The 20,274-nt window shown below is 37.7% G+C and overlaps 1 protein-coding gene across 1 annotated transcript; it reads left to right on the top strand.

Annotated features, from left to right (window-relative positions):
* Positions 1 to 15,289: 15,289 nt before the first annotated feature.
* On the top strand, positions 15,290 to 16,165 carry LOC100671782 (putative olfactory receptor 8G2). The gene is made up of 2 exons (XM_023558239.2): positions 15,290 to 15,796; positions 15,885 to 16,165. The coding sequence occupies exons 1-2, from the start codon at positions 15,316 to 15,318 to the stop codon at positions 16,163 to 16,165; spliced, it is 762 nt and encodes a 253-aa protein (XP_023414007.2). The 5' UTR covers positions 15,290 to 15,315.
* Positions 16,166 to 20,274: the final 4,109 nt, after the last annotated feature.

Below are 20,274 nucleotides of genomic sequence, written 5' to 3'. Positions count from 1 at the left end.
CTGGGCACCGACACAACTAAAACAGGGAATAACAGAATTGGAGAGATTCCCTTTCCATTCGTAACAAAGAAGCAGGTGGGCCCAAGAGTAAGAAGGAGTGAAAATATTTAACAATGACCTCGCAAGGTAAAGGCATCATTGCTGTATACTGATAAATGCTGTTAATAATCTAGACACAGTGTAAATATCCCTTTCTTGAATTTTGACTTGAAAGAATTAAAATCTGTGACGTTTATGGGTAATACTCAGAGATATTTTTCCTCAATGATTGACTAATTTAGCATCCTCTAAGTATTTCAGGGAGCCCTTGTGGTGTAGTGGTTAAGCATTTGGCTGCTAACCAAAAAAGTCGTCATTTTTAATCTACCAGCTGCTCCTGGGATATCTTATGGGGCAGTTCTACTCTGTCCTATAGGGTCTCTAGGAGTCGGAATCAACTCAGCAGCAGTTGGTTTGGTTGTTTGAAGTGTTCCAGATAGACAAAGCAACTTTTAGGTTAACCTCTTTGTTCCTCGTCTCCTGGGAGTCCAAGGTAAAGCTGTGCTGTGATTTCCCTGAAACACACGCCTTGCCAATGAATTTGGGTTTCAGGGTAGTCAATGTTCAGTACGAGGAAATAACAGATTTGAGATCGAACATGGCAAACAATATACCTAAAAACCAAACCCGTTGCCATCGAGTTGATTCCGACTCATAACAACCCTATGGAACAGAATAGAACTGCACCCACAGAGTTTCCAAGGAGCGCCTGGTAGACTCGAACTGCCAACCTTTTGGTTAGCAGCTGTAGAACTTAACCACTATGCCACCTGGGTTTCTGGCAAACACTATGGAGGGGGAATAGTGAAAGGATTCAATTTTTAAATATGAGAAAAAGCCTCAGATGCACACAAGCAAAAGGAGGCATTCAGTGAGTTCATTGTCTCTAGGGAGAAATGAAAGTAAACCTTTAATTATATTATTTTTAAGATTTCCAAGAAAGGCATTTGTAGTATCGTTAGCCACCTAGACCAGTGTGCCATAGCACTTCAATCCCTTGTTCTGTGGATTCCATTTTCCTCAAAGCTTGATAAAAATGAAAGGGACCTTGTAGGCAATAGAGTTCAAGTCTTTTTCTTTGGAAATGAGTCAACGAATGTCATGAAGTGCCCAAGGCCACTTAAATAGATACTTATATATTGTGACTTCTCCACACTGAGTTAAAGACCATCAAAGGAAAATAGGCTACTAAGTTCATAAATTGGAATAGTAAGTGAACATGTATGTAAGCTTATCACCATACATACTTAGGGACTCATCATTCAGAAATGCACCTCTTTCCAACTCAATTCATTCCTGATTTCCAACAAACAGTGCAGATTTTGATATCACATCTAGAAAATAAAATGGAAACAACCAATTATGGTTATATTTATTCTTCATGGTTCTACAAAGAATCAATTAATTTTAGAGAAATTACTCATTCAAAAATAGAGTTAGGGGAGAGTAAACTGAGGACCAAGGAGGAAACAACAAAGATAGAATTAGAAAAACAAGTGAATGTCTCTTTCCTTCCTTGTAGAGTAAATATCTTGACAATACAATCCATGCCTATCTCATTTTTGTGTCTTTCACAACACCCAGCTTATTGTCTGACACATAATAAGAATTTGGTGTTTACTAGACGATGAAAATAAAGGAATTAATTAACTTCATGTCAAAGCTACTCCATATGGCTTTCAAAGCCCGATCTATCTGATGCCACCCACTTCATCTGTTACTATTCTACAGAAAAAAATAAAACAAAATAAACGCTCATTCTGCCCAGAACAGCCTGAATATTCCACAAGCACACTGCTTCATCCACATCCTGTTTATAATCATTTTACTCCATTTATTTAAAACTACGATTTCTATATCCTGTTTAACTTTTATTTCTTTGTCTTCAAGACTGAATTGATACTTTCTCCTTGCTTCCTTCTCTGACTTCTAAAGCACATGGTCAATGACCTGACATTCAATTTGTGATTCAAGTTTACACTTGAGTCTTCCATTACTTACTGTTTGGTGACAGGTTTTAGTCTAGCCTTCTAACAACTCCGTGAAAGCATAAGCCTTCTCTGTATCCCTTCAAGTCAAATCTTAGTTGCTTAATCAATATTTCTGTGATTGAATATGATTACTATAAGTGTAGTTGTATAAAGAAAGTTAGAAGAAGAAAAACTGTGCTGTTGACTCAATTCTGACTCATAGCAACCCTACAGGACAGAGTAAAACTGCCCCATGGGGTTTCCAAGGAGCAGCTGGTAGATTCGATCTATTGACCTTTTTGGTTAGCAGCCAAAATCTCAACCACTACGTCACTAGGGCTCTAAAGCAAGGATAGCCAGAGTGAAAGGATAACTTTAGTTTATATTAAGTACTCCACATATTCATAGTGCAATGTATATTTCAATGAATAAATCCAATCCTTTTCAGAGCTCTGATTCCAACCATCATGTTGGATTATTTACAATTTTGTTTTTACACATAAGGAAATAAATGTCTTGGATTAAAATTAGCAAGATGATTCTGATAAATCAGTTCCTGTAGCAGGCAGTATGAGGTTATTCTGAGAGCAATAGACTGCCATCAGCCTCATCCTCCATAGCTCAGGCTATTGATTTGTCAGATTCGTGGACAATACTGGACAGTACTATGTGTGAGCATCATGGTCAAGGCACTGGAGAGTAGCCCCGATTTTAGACACTCTTCAGATGCAAAAACAAACAAAAAAATGAAATCCAGAGAAGTGGAAGACCTGAAACATTGTCATGTAAAGAAAGGGGACTTGATAGAAAATGAAGAAGCTCCTCTTAGAAAATTTAGTGTGGCTACAGAAAATTATTAAAGATACATCTAGAATAATTTTTCTGGAAATACCATTGAATTCATGTTAAGAAATGTGCTAATGCATGATAATAGTAACTAATATTTTCTACATAATTAGCATATTTCAGGCATATACATTAAATTATTCAATTCTTACAATAAATCCATGACATAAGTACTGTTATTAGTGTTATTTTGAAGATAAGGAAACTGACTTCTACATACATAAAGTCACTTTTTCTGTGTCATGCAGTTAGTAAAGGGCAGGACAAAGACCTGAGCTACAATTCATGTGGCTCCAAAGTTCATGTTCTTAACTTGTACTATCTCCCAAAAGACAAAAATGTATTTCTAGACAAAATCCTGTGATTGATATACATGACCAAAGATTTTCAAGTCAGGGAAGGGCTGAAGGTACCAATTGACAGGTTAAACATAAAACACTACTCAGATTTACATATGTTACATTTTGATAATTTCTGGATAATATCTTTTGAAAGTGAAGTTGACAAACTATCGGACCCACATAAGTGGCCAGAATGTTGAGGGCTTGAGAAAAGTTACATGAAATATGACATGAGAAGCATTTGACAGGAGATACTTTAGTGCTGTGGGGATGAGAAATTTCCCACACCTCTTCCACTTTGCTGTCAAGATGGATATAACATAACCCTGGAGGAGAACTTCTGGGTTCCATCACTTTAGTGACTTCCTCTAGTTATGCAAATGCTTGGATGCTTGAGGCCAAAAATGGCAAGGTTTCATTGCAAAATGAACCTGTCTTCCACGGTAAGTATCACTGTTACAATTTTATGCTTAACTGATTTCTCGCTCTTCCACTAACTAGCATTGTCCAATAACACTTCCAGCAATAATGGTGATGTTCTCACTGCATCCCCAATACAGTAGTAACTGGTCACCTGTGGCTATTCGTCGGCACTTGAGATGTGCTTCTGTGACTGTGAAAGTAAATACTTAACCTAATTGAATTTAATTAAATTTTAAATACCCACATGTGGCTAGCGGCTGCCATATTGGGGAGCACAGCACAGTATTAGATGGTCATGTCCCTGAGAAAAGATACTGTAGTTTGCTCACTTTATAATATTAGCACCCAGCACAAAGCTTTGTGCATAACAGGAAATAAATAATTTAATGGACGATTGAATGAATGGTTTTAGCGGTCTTTAGCCACAGCATAAACTCAGTGTTTTTTGTTTGTTTTTGTTTTGCTTTTGTAACAGGTAATCACATATTTCAGGTTTCCATGCACAATTTTGGTTTATAATTGTTGTCTTTGTGTAATTATTGATAGTGACTTCAGGCTCTAAAGTTGATTAATCTTTCTGTGGTTCAGTTTCCTCATTCATGAAAGACGATAATACATGTAGATAAACATGGGAGGAGTAAAGCTGTAGAGTGCTTCAAACATTGATGTATAAAACCAAAATAACCAAACTCACTATTTCGAGTAGTTTCTGACTCACAGTGTTTCCATGTCCCTAAATCTCTAAGGAAGCAGACTGTCACACCTTTCTCCCTTGGAGATGCTGGTGGTTCAGAACCACTGACCTTTTGGTTAGCAGTTGATCACTGTAATCACTGCACCACCAGGGTAAGTACTATGTAACTGTTTACAAAACACGTATTAAGCTCAGTTGAAGATAAATTTGTTTAAAAATACAGTTTTGTATTTCTAAGTGTATATTCTAGCACACTGAGCCCTGGTGGCACAGTGGATAAGAGCTCAGCTGCTAACCAAAAGTTTGGCAGTTCAAATCCACCAGCCTTTCTTTGGAGACCGTATGGGGCAGTTCTACTCTGTCCTGTAGGGTTGCTATGAGTTGGCATCTACTGGACGGCTACTGGTTTTTGATATTCTAACACCCAAGATAATGTTTTGCCCATTTGTTAAATGAATAAATGCTTGAAAAACGTAGCATACTAAATGTAGTCATTTTATGGGGAAACTAAAGTTCATCTGACTATCTGGGTAAGTGTAGGCAAATTACCTTTCTTTGGCTCAGCTCCTTTATATTTTAAATGGGCATAATATAAGAAGTTAAATCATAGGAAATTGCTACATGATTCAATCTAATATCTTCCACACTGGGCTGTGTGAGGATTAAATGTTTTAACAAATGCAATAAGCTCAGAATTGTGTGTGGCACATAGCAAGTGTTCAGTAAATCCCGGGTATTATAATTATAAACAAAAGTTTATGCACAGAGTCTTCAAAACTACAGACAGCAACACCAACAAATCCAATGAACATTTCTCTGAACCTTAAATAAATAGAAAAGGGATTAAAATTATGGCTTCAAATAGTTCAGAAATTATATTCATGTTAGAAGCTGTTGTCATGACAACCTCCTACAACAATGTCTGCCAGACCTTAATTTTTAGTCAATAATGTACTGTCTACTATTTCAAAATGGAGACAGAATATTATACACAAGGGAGCTAATGAGAGCATCATAAAAAGGACGAGAAAAGGAAATTTTTATTCCTCCTTATTCCCATTAGCTCATCCCCCGGTGAACAGAAATCTTTAGGGACCTTCTGTCTGTAAGTTTTTGATGAGACCTTTTGTATATCCAACCCCCGAGTAGAAACCTGCCACTTTGGCAAGCATCTCAGGTAGCACTATGAGGGAGCTAGAAGAGGGAATCACGACTTTTGATTCACAATGTTTACATGAGCAACTCAGAAACTGACATCTGCATACTGAGGCTTCAGTAAAAGAGAACCAAGGGGTCTCTGTTTTGAACCTCCACCACCAAAATTACTAGCAGCTGTTTCCTTTAGAGGGCACTTGGTCTAAAGCATACAGAGTACCCGAATCCCATCTGTCCTAGAACATTCTGATCTTCATGAAGTCTTAGCCTCCTTACAATAATACAGGAATTTCCTAAAGCTACCTGTCAAATGGTTACCAATTTTTTCCTGTAATGCATTCAAAGAGAGAAAATTAACTTTTTTTCATATTTTGACCTATCCTACTTTCAGACACGTTTATAGTTAGAAAGGTTCTGATGTTGAGATATTATATGTAGCTCTGCCATCTGAGGTGACATGCAATAAGTGTTATTAGTCATATGGATATTTGCTATAAATCATCTGGATCCAAATCACCAATTTTCCTGGATAACTATAATTTGTAAAGGATCGTCCTAAAATCCAGCACCTGGAACCTATGCACCGTTCACCAGATGCAGTCGATCTTGTGTGGCTCTCATGTCTGTTATACCAGATGTTATCTTCCCTTTAATGAATCCTTTGGAATTCATTGCATTTTTAAATTTTTTCTCTCGATGCAAATCTTTTGAACATGAATTTCTGTTAGTTCAATGCTTCTTAATTTTAAATATTGTACAAGCATGGCTTATTGCTACTTATCCTTCTAGATTCAGGTTTCTTGTGGAAGCCTTCATTCCAGGGCTTAGGAATGGCAGTGGGCACACAGGGGCAATCTCTAAGTTGCTCCCCACACACAATTTCAAGATGAATAGATGTTGATGGTAGTGATACTTCTGCAGGAATGCCCCTCCCACGCCCTTGTCAGGCTGCCTCAGCCAGGTGCCTTTCATAAATGTGGTGCCTCTCAGTGTCATCCTGCCTCTTGTCCGGCACCCCCTTGGACTTGTTCATGTAAATATCATGGACTTGCCTCTCTGTGACCCACCGCCCCGCTACGCCTCTGCAATGACCCCCCCATCTTGAGTTAGTACCATGTTCACTGTGTTCCTGTAGGACCTGTGCAATCCTAACATTTATTACAGTTTCTAGTCTTCCTGTATTTCTTTCCAGTGACATCCTGAAGAGCAGGGAATCCAATCCTATTCACCTCTCTATTTTGAGCGCCCTAAATAATTTCTGACTCATGATAAGTGCTCAAATATCCATGAAATGAATGCATTTATATTTCACAGAAAAGTATGTTTATTGCTGTTAAATTTATTCTTTTTAAACATCAGTCCATATTCACAGCCTAAGAATATTTTCTTGAATCACTATCATAATGTAGCTATCCATTCTTCTTTTCTATGTAGATGCCATCTATAAATTTTATAATAATTTCTTCTATGGCTTCATTCAATTATTCCTAAGATGATTTTTCAAGATAAGACTATGTATAAAGTCATATGGAATGATAATTCAAGATTATTCACTTATATTTAGTCTTGAGATGCTCTTTTGAGTTCACGTAATTATAAGATATTTTTCTGCATCTTCCTTCACCACACACAACCACATCATGTACATAAGAATATTATGAGATGTTCAGCAAATACTCTACTAAAATCAAGATAACCTAGGACTATAACATTCTTTTATTCTACCAAACCAGTAAAACTCAAAACAAAAAATCTTGGCATACCTTAACAACCTTATGCTGGCCTTAAATCACCACTACTTTCTTTTATGAGAGCTCACTATATATATATATATATATATATATATAAAATCTTTTTTTTTTCCCCCTTAAGCTATTTTGCTCAGGATTTATTGAATTTTTTTTTTTTTTTTTTAAGGTGAGTCAGTCGACATAGACTAAGACCACTGACACAGGGCAGGTGATTTTGTGAATCCTCCACAAAAAGCAGTCACAGGGCTTTCAAACAGACAGGTGGTGTTAAACAGGGTTGCAGAACACAGAGCAACAGGAATTAAAAGCATGTGTAAGAGTCAGTTTTCAAGTGGACTGGTCACATGTCCTGTATTTTTACATAAATAACACGGGCCTTCTACATTTGTTTCCCAACTGCTCCCTTCCTCTGAAATATTTTCAAAAGTGTCACTATCCCAATTTTTAACATAATTCTTTCCACAGCACACTTACTAAAATGCCACAAGGGAGGTGGGAGGGAGTGACGGCAAACAAATGTAGAAGGTGCATGTTATTTACGTAAAAATACAGTAATGGATCACAGCCCCACGAGCCCCACATCCGCAGTGAGAGTTACCAAGACTGCACAATAGACACTGGGGCTTCTCTGGTGGGGGCTGTTATGAACGGGTCAGCCTTGTGAGGCAAAGAATACAGGGGACACAGTCAACTGGCCAATGTAAAGAGTCAGGAGGATACAGCAGCTCAACTCCTTGAAGAGAAGTAAACAGATTGATTTAAAAACATAACTGAGATTTTATAAAAGGCAACTGGTAAATCACAATTTCTGGGGTTACAAGAGCAGCAGCATGTTTGGCTTGATCATGAATTGCCAGTTTTATACTCTAAACATGTTGCCCCTGATTTGATTCTGATTCATGGGGACATCTTGTGTTATAGAACAGAGCTGAGGTCCATAGCTTTTCAGCTATAAACTTTATGGACACGGATTGCCAAGCATTTCTTTCATGGTACTGCTGGGTGGGTTCAAACCACAGACCTCTCAGTTTGTACCAAATGCAAGTCTCTTGTACTTTATAAAAAAAATAAATAAACACACTGTCGTCGAGTCCATACCGACCCATAGCGACTCTATAGGACAGAGTAGAACTGCCCCATAGAGTTTCCAAGGAGCACCTGGTGGTTTTGAACTGCCGACCTCTATGGTTAGCAGCTGTAGCACTTAACTACTACACCACCAGGGTTTCCTTGTACTCTATAAAAAAATGATAGATATCTTTAAATTCCTCATAGGAAAGTACAGAGCTGACCCAGAGATGGCGAACTGACTATCTAGGAGTCACGGGGAAGCTGACGTCAGGTAACACATTACTGGATACCTCACTTAAATCTGCTGGGCACTAACTGACAATCTATGCAGCTATATTGTGATTTCAGACCTTCTAAGCTATGTTTAAGCTATGTTTAGGAGCACTTGTGGTGCAGTGGTGAAAACACTCATCTGCTAACTAAAAGGCAGTGGTTCAAACCCACCAGCCACTTCCTGGGAAAAAGATGTGGCAGTCTGCTTCTGTAAAGATTTACACTTTGGAAACCCTATGGGGCAGTTCTACTCTGCCCTGTATGGTAGCTGTGAGTCAGAATCAACTTGATGGCAATGGATTTGGTTTTGGTTTTATGCTGTGTTTAAGGAGTCCTGGTCACACAATGGTTAAGCACTTCACTGCGAACTGAAAGTCTGGTGGTTCAAATCAAGTCTTCGAACCAGTTCAAACTGGTTCAGTCATGGCAGACAAAGCGATACAAAACCATACACACTTTTTTTTTTTAATTTGGATAGTCCAGAAACATAACTGGAATGGGAAAAATTATGAGTTGAAGCCCTGGAATGGGAGACTAAGAAGAGGCATAGTGAGTCCTTTCAGGAGCCTGCTGTGTGAGATCGGATTATTGCCAGGACTGAGGATGGTAACACACATTCAAAGTTGTATGGTCCGCTGCCACCTTTGAGTTGGGCACATTGTTTCTGACTGCCCTCAAAATCTGACAGGCGTGAGACTTGGTTGCTATGTAACACTTAACGCTGCCCTTGTTTTCTTAGAGGGAGATTAAGTTTCTAGCAAGGCTTCAACCTGCAATTTTTTCCCTCTAGTTATGGTTCCCGTTCACCCCAATTTAAAAAATTTGGATCTGTTCTGATTTTGCTTCTTGGCCATGATTGAACTGAGAAGAACCATTGGAAGCCCTGGTTCAAATCCACCAGTGGCTCCATGGGAGAAAAGACTTAGGGACCTCCTCCCATAAAAATTACAAGGTAGGAAACCCAATAGGGCAGTTCTACTCTATACTATAGGGTCACTGAGTCAGAATCTACTCCACAGGCAAGAGGGTTTTTTTGGAAGCTGTATTTAAGCAGTTGAGTGCTCACTACTAAACCAGGGCTCCTTTACCTATTCTAGATACTAGGCCCTTATTAGAGATATGCTTTGCAAATATTTTCTTCTATTCTTTAGGTTGTCTTTTCATTTTTTTGTTAATGTCTTTTGATGTATGAAATTTTTATAATTTTGATGAAATCCAATTTATCTACTTTTGTTGTTGCTTTTACTATTAGTGTCATATCTAAGAAACCATTGCTTAATCCAAGGTCCCCAAAATTTACTCATGTTTATTTTAATAGTGTTGTAGTTTTATGTTTTTACATTTCAATCAATTATATATTTTGAGTTTATTATGTATGGTATGAAGATGGTGGTCCAATCTCATTCTTTTGTAACTGAATATCCAGTTTTCCTGGCACAGTTAGTTGAAGAGACTATTCTTCCCCCATTGAATGGTCTTGACGCCCTTGTCAAAAGTCTGTTGACCATAGATGTATGGGTTTATTTCTGGGCTTTTGATTCTGTTCCATTTATTTATATGTTTATCTTTATGCCCACATCACACTGTTTTGATTACTGTAGCTTTGAAGTAAATTTAGAAATGGGAAATTTTAGTTCTCCATCTTTTTTATTCTCATTAAAGTTTGTTTTGGCTATTCTAGGTTCCTTGATTTCCTTATGAATTTCAGGATTAGCTTGTCAATACCTGCCAAAAGAAAAACCTGAGACATTAATACTGATTGCTTTGAATCTGTAGATAAATTTGTAAAGTATTGTCATCTTAACAATATTGAGCATTTGATCTCTTAATATGTGATTTTTTCCATTGACTTCAGTCCTTAATTTCTTTCAAAAATATTTTCTACTTTTCGGTGCACGTGTCTTGTATTTGTTCTGTTTAATTTATTTCTAGTTATTTTATTCTTTTTAATGCCACTGCTAATGGATTTTTTTTCATTTTTTATATTTCATCTTGTAGTGTTCTTTGTTAGCATATGACTGCTGCTTCCATGGGTATTGACTGTGGATCTGAGTAAAATGAAATCCTTGACGACTTCAATCTTTTCTCCATTTATCAAGATGTGGTTTATCAGTCCATTTGTGAGGATTTTTGTTTTCTTTATGTTAAGATGTAATCCATACTGAAGGGCGTAGTCTTTCATTTTCATCAGTAAGTACTTCGAGCCCTCTTCACTTTCAGCAAGCAAGGTTGTGTCATCTGCATTTCAAAGATTACTAATGAGTCTTCCTACAATCCTGATGCTATGTTTTTGTTTATATGGTACAATTTCTAGGATTATTTTCTCAGCATACAGGCTGAATAAGTATGGTGAAAAGATACAACACTGACACACACCTTTCCTGGTTTTGAACCATGCAGTAACCTCTTCTTCTGTTTGAACAACTACTTCTTGGTCTATGTACACGTTCCACATGAATACAATTAACTGCTCTGGAATTCCCATTCTTCACTATGTTATACATAATTTCTTATGTTCCACAGAGCCAAATACTTTGCATAGTCAATAAAACACAGGTAAACATCTTTCTGGTATTCTTTGCTTTCAGCCAAGATCCATCTAATATCAGCAATGATATCCCAGTTTCTATGTCCTCTTCTGAATTGGCTTGAATTTACTGGCAGTTCCCTGTTGATGTACTATGCAACCATTTTTGAAATATCTTCAGCAAAATTTTACTTGTATGTGTTATTAATGACAGTATTACAAAATTTTCACCTTCTGTTGGATTACTTTTCTTTGGAAAAGCCCATGTATGGTTATCTTCCATTAGATTGGCACAGTAGCATTCTTTCAAATTTTTTGGCACAGAGGATAAGTGCTTCCAGCCCTGCATCTATTTGTTGAAACGTTACAATTGGTATTCCAACAATTTCTGGAATTTTCCAGCAATGCCATCAGTGAAGCTTGGACTTCTTTCATCATATGCTCGATCATATGCTACCTCCAGAAATGGCTGAACATTGAGCAATTCTTTTTGTTACAGTGACTGTGTGTATTCCAGTCATCTTTTTTTTTTTTTTTTTGATGATTCCTGCATTGCTTAATATTTTGACCAGAATCCTTCAAAATTGAAGCTTAAAACTTGAATTTTTTTCTTCAGTTCTTTTGGATTAAGAAATATTGAGCATGTTCTTCCATTTTGTTGTTCTAGTTGCAGGTTGTGGCACATTTCATTTTATACTTTATTTTGTCCTTTTGATCCACCCTTTGAAATCTTCTCCTCAGCTGTTTCACTTCATCATTTCTTTCCTTCACTTTAGCTACTCTGCTTTCAAGGGCAATTGTCAGAGTCTCTTCTGACATACATTTTGGTCCTTTTTTTTCCCTCCGCTTTCTGCCTTTTCATGACCCTTTGCTTTCTTCATGTGTGATATCCTTTATGTCATCCAACAACTTGCCTGGTCTTCAATAATTAGGGCTCAGTGGGTCCAATCTATTCTTGAGATGTTCTCTAAATTCAGGTGGGATATACTCAAGGTTGTATTTTGGTTCTTCTGAACTAGTTTTAATTTTCTTCATCTTCAATTTGAACTTGCAGAGGAGCAATTGATGGTCTGTTCTGCAGTCAGTTCCTGGCCTTGTTCTAACAGATGGTATTGAGCTCCCCCATTGTATCTTTCCACAGGTGTAGTCAAATTGATTCCAGTGTCTTCCATCCAGCAACTTCTACTGTTTGGTAGCCATTTATGCTGTTGTAAAAAGGTATTTCCAATGAATAAGTTGTGGGTTTTGCAAAACTTTATCATGCAGTCTCCCATGCCACTTCTATCAAGGCCATGTTTTCAAACTACTGATCTTTCCTCTTCATTTCCAACTCACTTCATTAAAAAAAAAAAAAAAAGTCAAATAATTGTGTACTTGAGAAGGTAAGCATTTTTTTCCTGGTATTATTCTTAAAGCCTAGGCAAATAACTTTTAAATCATAATTTTGCAGTGTTCTCATGTTTTCTGAAGACTAACAGGCCCTCACTCTAGAAGGATTCCTTCACAATCATAGGTAAACTCTATTCCTATAGATAAGAAGATTCAACAACAAAAGAAAACTATTTCCTATTAACAAACAAAAAAAAAGTGAAAATATAATTATTTAAAAATTTAGAGGACAGTAATTTTAACAATAATCCAGAAAGTACTAAGCATGTGAAAATTGTCAGTACCAAAGGTTGAGATTATAATAACCTTTGTCATTAGTATTGTACTTGAAACATCTTGGAACATGAAAGCAGAGGACTACACAGAAGGTGAAATTTTAGCTTTATATTTACTTGTTTTCAGGTATCGCTTACACAGTATAAGCCCAGATCCTTTCAGCAAATATTTTAGTGGCAGAATGGCACCTTGCTGTTATAATAGGAGAATTTTAGATGAAATTGACAATTTGGGAAAGATAATGACTTTTTTATTTATTTAAAGTTGTGATCTTAGTTACGCCCCTTTATCCATCCACCATCATTTGAGCAATCTGAGCATGGATTAAAAAGCAAGTGCAGGATTCATCTCTGTAGAATCTAGTCTAGATTCTGGTCTAATTGGAACCAAAGAAAAATGTTAATTATTGATATCATGATTTTTTCCAGATCTTATATTCTTTGAATCTAGCATGTTTTTTGCATATTTTTTTTTTTTTTAATCAGATTGGTATTTCCAGAAGATATCAGTATTAGTTCAAGTCTTTTGTCGTAACTTTTGTTGCCCAGAGTTAAGTCAAATTTAAATGTAGTATTGGGGAACCATCATCCACATTTATATTGAAAATCCACAGAGTCACCATGAACAACTCACTTAAGTCTCTTAAGTTTCTTTTTCTTTTTTAATCTATAAAATGGGAATGGCAAGCTCATACCACATACGGTTGCTGGGGACAATGTATCAAATAATATTTATGAAGTGCCTGGGCAGTTCTAATCACATGATAACTCATTGCTGTTGAGTCTATTCCGACTCACAGCAACCCTATAGGACAGAGTAGAACTGCCCCATATGGTTTCCCAGGAGCACCTGATGGATTTGAACTGCTGACCTTTTTGTTAGCAGCCATAGTACTTAACCACTATGCAACCAGGGTTTCCAGTCACGTGGTAAGCACTAAATAATATCACCCTATAATAAATAATAACACAACCTTCAAGTTCATTTTTGTCTCAATACTCTTTTCCTTCTTTTTGACACGCCACCAATCTTTGATGATATCTCCTGGATCTCTTTCCTTTGAACATACAACAACATCACAATATTCCATGCCAGGAACTCATCAACTTTCTTCAAAACTCACATCTCAGAGATACATGCATTCTTTCTACTTTGGTCTTTAATGTCTTCAAAGAAGTGATAAAGATCTGATTTGAAAATGAGTGCAAAGTATACCAAGACCTCATGCCTAAGACATGGAAAGATAACATGGTCTAAATACCATGCAAGATTTCCATTCTGTAGCCATGGTCCTCTGGAACAAAATTGGCAAGGGTCATGGACCATGTCAGGTTATACAGGAGTATGTAGCACATGGTGTTCTGGGAATGAATGAATTTTTCCCTTAGTCACAGGAATTTTTGGCTTCTCCTCATTAGAAAATGAACTTCCTTCCTGGATGTGAGTTCGATTTGAGTGATGTACTAAATGTTAGCCATTCAGTTACTTTCCAGAGCCACTATTTCTATAGTTATGAGTTAGTGCCAGTAGTCAAGGTATTCTCTAAAGGGAAACCAGCCTACATGAGTATTCAATACATTATTTTTGTACTTTACATTAATACTTGCCACACATTAATTACAGTGAATAGTTTTCTGATATAACAAAGAGCTATAACAACAGGGCAGACATGAGTAGCTAAAAGAAGAAACTGAAGGCAAAATGGGCGAGGACCCACATAGAGATAGACAGACCTTTCTCATATACTGATCATTTGTTTATAATATGCCTAACTAAGAGCAAATAGTTAACCACTATGAACCTTAGTTACCTAATACATAAAACAAGTATACTACTGATTGTTGTGGTATTCCTTTATAGTGCAAATGGTTAATGTGCCTCAGAAGAAAATCTTGGTGATCTACTACCAGAAAATTAGACATTGAATAAACTGTGGGGCACAGCTCTACTGTGAAACACATGGGGTCTCCACGAGTCAGAATCAACTCCAAGGCAACCCGTGCTTAGTACTTGGTAATATTCATTTTGCAGAGGAGTTGAGAGGATTGCATGTAAGGCATGGAGAGTGCCTTGTTATAGTTATTGTTAGGTGCCATTGAGTCATTTTCAACTCATATCGACCCCTCGTAACAGAGTAGAACTACCACCACAGAGTTTTCTAAGATGTAATCTTTAGAGAAGCAGATTGCCAGATCTTTCTCCCATAGAGCCACTGGGTGGGTTTGAACTGCCAACCTTCCAGCTAGCAGTTGAGTGCTTAGCCATTGCACCAGCAGGGTAAAGAACACTCAATATTCTAAGTTATCAGAACAGTTTTTTGGATGTTCAGAGACTGGTCAATACTAAGACCCACTCTAACAGCATAGAAACAAAGATATAATTCCATCTGATATTTATTTGCATGACAAGAATCCCAGAGTCCATAACTTCCAACACAGAGCAAGGACAAGGAAGAACAACTGGAGTTACCTCAGTGATAAGACTTGTATCTTTTTCACACTGCATAAGTAAACACCAGCCTCAACATTCTTCTTTTCTGCCACAGAATTTCCAGAGGAAAATGGGACCAGGAAATCACTCCACAATGACTGAGTTCATCCTTGCTGGGCTAACAGACAAACCAGAACTCCAGCTGCCTCTCTGTCTTTTCTTCCTGGGAACCTACATGGTCACAGTGGTGGGGAACCTGGGCATGATCACACTGATTGGGCTCAGTTCTTGCCTGCACACACCCATGTACCATTTCCTCAGCAGTTTGTCCTTCATTGGTCTCTGCCAGTCCACTGTCATTACCCCCAAAATGCTGGTGAACTTTATGACAGAGAAGAACACCTTCTCCAAGCCTGAATGCATGACTCAGCTTTACTTCCTCCTTATTTGTATTATATCAGAATGTCAAATGTTGGCTGTGATGGCGTATGATCACTATGTTGACATCTGTAACCCACTACTTTACAATGTCACCATGTCTTATCAGGTCTGCTCCTGGCTGGTAGTTGAGGTATATATGATAGGCTTGATTGGTGCCACAGCCCACACAGGTTGCATGTATCAACCATTACTTCTGTGATGTTTTACCACTACTGGAGCTCTCCTTCTCCAGCACTTTTTATATCAATGAAGTGGTAGTTTTGTTCTTCAGTGCATTTAATATTCTTGCTCCAACCTTGACCATCCTTGGCTCCTATGTCTCCATCATTGCTGGCATCCTGGGAATCCACTCCACAGAGGGCTGTTCCAAAGCCTTCAGCACGTGTAGCTCCCACATCTTGGCTGTTACAATCTTGTATGGTTCTGCAGCGTTCATGTACCTGCAGTCATCAAATGTCAGCTCCATGGACCAAGGCAAAGTGTCTTCTGTGTTTTACACCATAATTGCTCTAATACTGAACCCCCAAACTATAGCCTGAGTAATAAGGACATCAAAGTTGTCCTAAAAAAAAATTGAGAAAAGACCATTTTGCACTTGCAAAGACTTAAAATTCTTAGCAAAGATTCAGTTAGGAAGGAGCTCAGAGACAGCAACATAAGTAGTGAAATTACTGCCAACTCTTGATTATTTGGAAGAAAGTTCCCAAGGATAAGACTGGATGCATAGTGTCACATTGAAGGCTGTCACATGGATGGCAGCATTAATTCTAGGAAGTCCTAGAGATCACCCACAGTAACCCATATTACCTCTAATCATTTTTTAAAAAAATCTTCAAAGGCCTTCATGCGAGGAGATTATAATTTATGTACATGGGATTTGGCACTTTGTGAGATAAGGCTTAACTGTCATAATTCATAGACTGATTCATTTAGTCTGTATCCTTTGATCTTCTTAATACTTTGTGTATTTGCCCTTTTTTACTAATAAGTGTATGAACAAACTTCTCTGGAAAAAATTATCTCTAATGTACATAATTTTTAACCATTTGATGTCTATAAAATTCAATCCCTACTAGTTACTAAATGCAGAGAACTCTATTAAGGAAAATGGAGGCAGATGACGGATGGTAAGACATAATTGCTGCCCACAAGATATAGCACTATGGAGGAAAAGACTGACAGAATAATCAAGGCTGAATTCATTATAGGTATTTTTACTTATTTCTTTATGCAGCATTCTTCTCTTCACAGTTTTAGTATTGTGCTGCCACTTCCATTTCCCTGAGAATCCTATATTCATTTTCCCCTATTTCTAAAGATTTTTCTTTTCATCCGTTTTATAGAATCACAGGTTTAGAAGTGTCATTCTTTGATTTTCATTAAAATTATATGGATCACTTATTCAGACACAAAAGTTAAACTTGAAAAATTGTTTTCTGACTAATCACATGTACCCTTTGTTCCCAAAGGCTCAATATATTTTTCTGGAAAAAAAATTGGCAGAACTTTTTGTAGACAGTAATTGTCTGGGGCTTCAACTAAAAATGTGTATAAATCTAGGAAAATTGGAAATCATCAAAAATGAAACGGAAAGGATAAACATCGATATCCTAGGCATTAGTGAGCTGAAACAGACTGGTATTGGCATTTTGAATCAGACAATCATATAGTCTACTATGCTGGGAATGACAACTTAAAGAGGAATGGTGTTGCATTCATCATCAGAAAGAACATTTCAAGATCTATCCTGAAGTACAATGCTGTCAGTGATAGGATAATATCCATACGCCTACAAGAAAGACTAGTTAGTACGACTATTTTTCAAATTTACACACCAAACACTAGGGCCAAAGATGAAGAAATAGAAGATTTTTATCAGCTGTTGCAGTCTGAAATTGATCGAACATGCAATCAAGATGCATTGATAATTACTGGCAATTGGAATGGGAAAGTTGGAAACAAAGAAGAAGGATCAGTAGTTGGAAAATATGGCCTTGGTGATAGAAACAATGCCAGAGATCAAATGATAGAATTTTGCAAGACCAATGACTTCTTCATTGCAAATACCTCCTTTCACCTGATGGAGCACACAGAAATCAAATTGACTACATCTGTGGAAAGAGACAATGGAAAAGCTCAATATCATCAGTCAGAACAAGCCCAGGGGCTGACTGTGGAACAGACCATTAATTGCTCATATGCAAGTTCAAGCTGAAACTGAAGAAAATCAGAGCAAGTCCATGAGAGCCAAAATATGACCTTGAGTATACCCCACCTGAATTTAGAGACCATCTCAAGAATAGGTTTGACGCTTTAAACACTAGTGACCGAGGACCAGACGAGTTGTGGAATGATATCAAGGACATGACCCATGAAGAAAGCAAGAAGTCATTGAAATGACAGGAAAGAAAGAAAAGACCAAGACGGATGTCAGAGGAGACTCTGAAACTTGCTTTTGGAAGTTGAGCAGCTAAAGCAAAAGGAAGAACTGATGAGGTAAAAGAACTGAACAGAAGATTTTGAAGGGCAGCTCGAGAAGACAAAGTAAAGTATTATAATGACATGTACAAAGAGCTGGAGATGGAAAACCAAAAGGGAAGAACACGCTCGGCGTTTCTCAAGCTGAGAGAACTGAAGAAAAAATTCAAGCCTCAAGTTGCAATAGTGAAGGATTCTATGGGGAAAATATTAAACAACGCAGGAAACATCAAAAGAAGATGAAAGAATACACAGAGTCATTATACCAAAAAGAATTAGTCAATGGCCAACATTTCAAGAGGTGGCATATGATCAGGAACTGATGGTACTGAAGGAAGAAGTCCAAGCTGCTCTGAAGGCATTGGCGAAAAACAAGGCTCCAGGAATTGATGGAATATCAATTGAGATGTTTCAACAAACAGATGCAGCGCTGGAGGTGCTTACTCATCTATGCCAAGAAATATGGAAGACAGCTTCCTGGCCAACTGACTGGAAGAGATCCATATTTATGTCTATTCGCAAGAAAGATGATCCAACCAAATGTGGAAATTATAGAACAATATCACTAATATCACATGCAAGGAAGATTTTGCCGAAGATCATTCAAAAGCGGCTGCAGCAGTATATAGACAGGGAATTGCCAGAAATTTTGGCTGGTTTTAAAAGAGGACATGGAACCAGGGATATCATTGCTGATGTCAGATGGATCGTGGCTGAAAGCAGAGAATACCAGAAGGATGTTTACCTGTGTTTTAATGACTATGCAAAGACATTTGACTGTGTGGATCATAACAAATTATGGATAACATTGTGAAGAATGGGAATTCCAGAACACTTAATTGTGCTCATGAGGAACCTTTACATAGATCAAGAGGCAGTTGTTCAGACAGAACAAGGGATAGTGATTGGTTTAAAGTCAGGAAAGGTGTGCATGAGGGTTGTATTCTTTCACCATACCTATTCAATCTGCATGCTGAGCAGATAATATGAGAAGCTGGACTATATGAAGAAGAACGGGGTATCAGGATTAGAGGAAAACTCGTTAACAACATGCATTATGCATATGACACAACCTTGCTTGCTGAAAGTGAAGAGGACTTGAAGTATTTACTAATGAAGATCAAAGACCACAGCCTTCAGTATGGATTACACCTCAACATAAAGAAATAAAAAATCCTCACAACTGGACCAATGAGCAACATCATGATAAATGGAGAAAAGATTGAAGTTGTCAAGGATTTCATTTTACTTGGATCCACAATCAACAGCCATGGAAGCAGCAGTCAAGAAATCAAAAGATGCATTGCATTGGGTAAATCTGCTGCAAAGGACCTCTTTAAAGTGTTAAAGAGCAAAGATGTCACCTTGAAGACTAAGGTGTGCCTGACCCAAGCCATGGTATTTTCAGTCACATCATATGCATGTGAAAGCTGGACAATGAATAAGGAAGACCGAAGAAGAGTTGACACTTTTGAATTGTGGTGTTGGCGAAGAATATTGAATATACCATGGACTGCCAAAAGAACGAACAAATCTCTCTTAGAAGAAGTACATCCAGAATGCTCCTCAGAGGCAAAGATGGCGAGACTGCGTCTTACATACTTTGGGTGTGTTGTCAGGAGGGATCAGTCCCTGGAGAAGGACATCATGCTTGGCAGAGTACAGGGTCAGCGGAAAGGAGGAAGACCCTCAACGAGGTGGATTGACACAGTGGCTGCAACAATGAGCTCAAGCATAACAACGATTGTAAGGATGGCTCAGGACCAGGCAGTGTTTCGTTCTGTTGTGCATAGGGTCGCTATGTGTCGGAACTGACTGGACAGCACCTAACAACAACAACATTAAGCCCTGTGATGAACTCGGATGACATTCTGATACTGAGTTTTTCTTTCATTCCCCCTGATCTAAGTATCTTTAAATATCCAAAAGAAAACAATTCTTCATTTACAATTCACATTTTCATGAACCATCAGGGTGTCACTGGTGCAGGCTTCAGATAGAATTGACTTTAACCTTCTGTATTAGTTAGAATTAGGTTTGGCTCTGAGTGCACACACACACACACACACACCAGACTGCCTTAAACCAGAAGGGAATTCAAGGCTGGTATGGTGAAAAAAAAAAAAAAAAAAAATTTTTTTTTTTTATGGTGGCTCACTCATCAGTGAAA

The sequence above is a fragment of the Loxodonta africana genome, chromosome 15 (genome assembly GCF_030014295.1).
Source record: "Loxodonta africana isolate mLoxAfr1 chromosome 15, mLoxAfr1.hap2, whole genome shotgun sequence".
NCBI lineage: Eukaryota > Metazoa > Chordata > Mammalia > Proboscidea > Elephantidae > Loxodonta > Loxodonta africana.
Note: the sequence above shows the minus strand (reverse complement) of the source record. Positions and strands in the feature narration are given on the sequence as shown.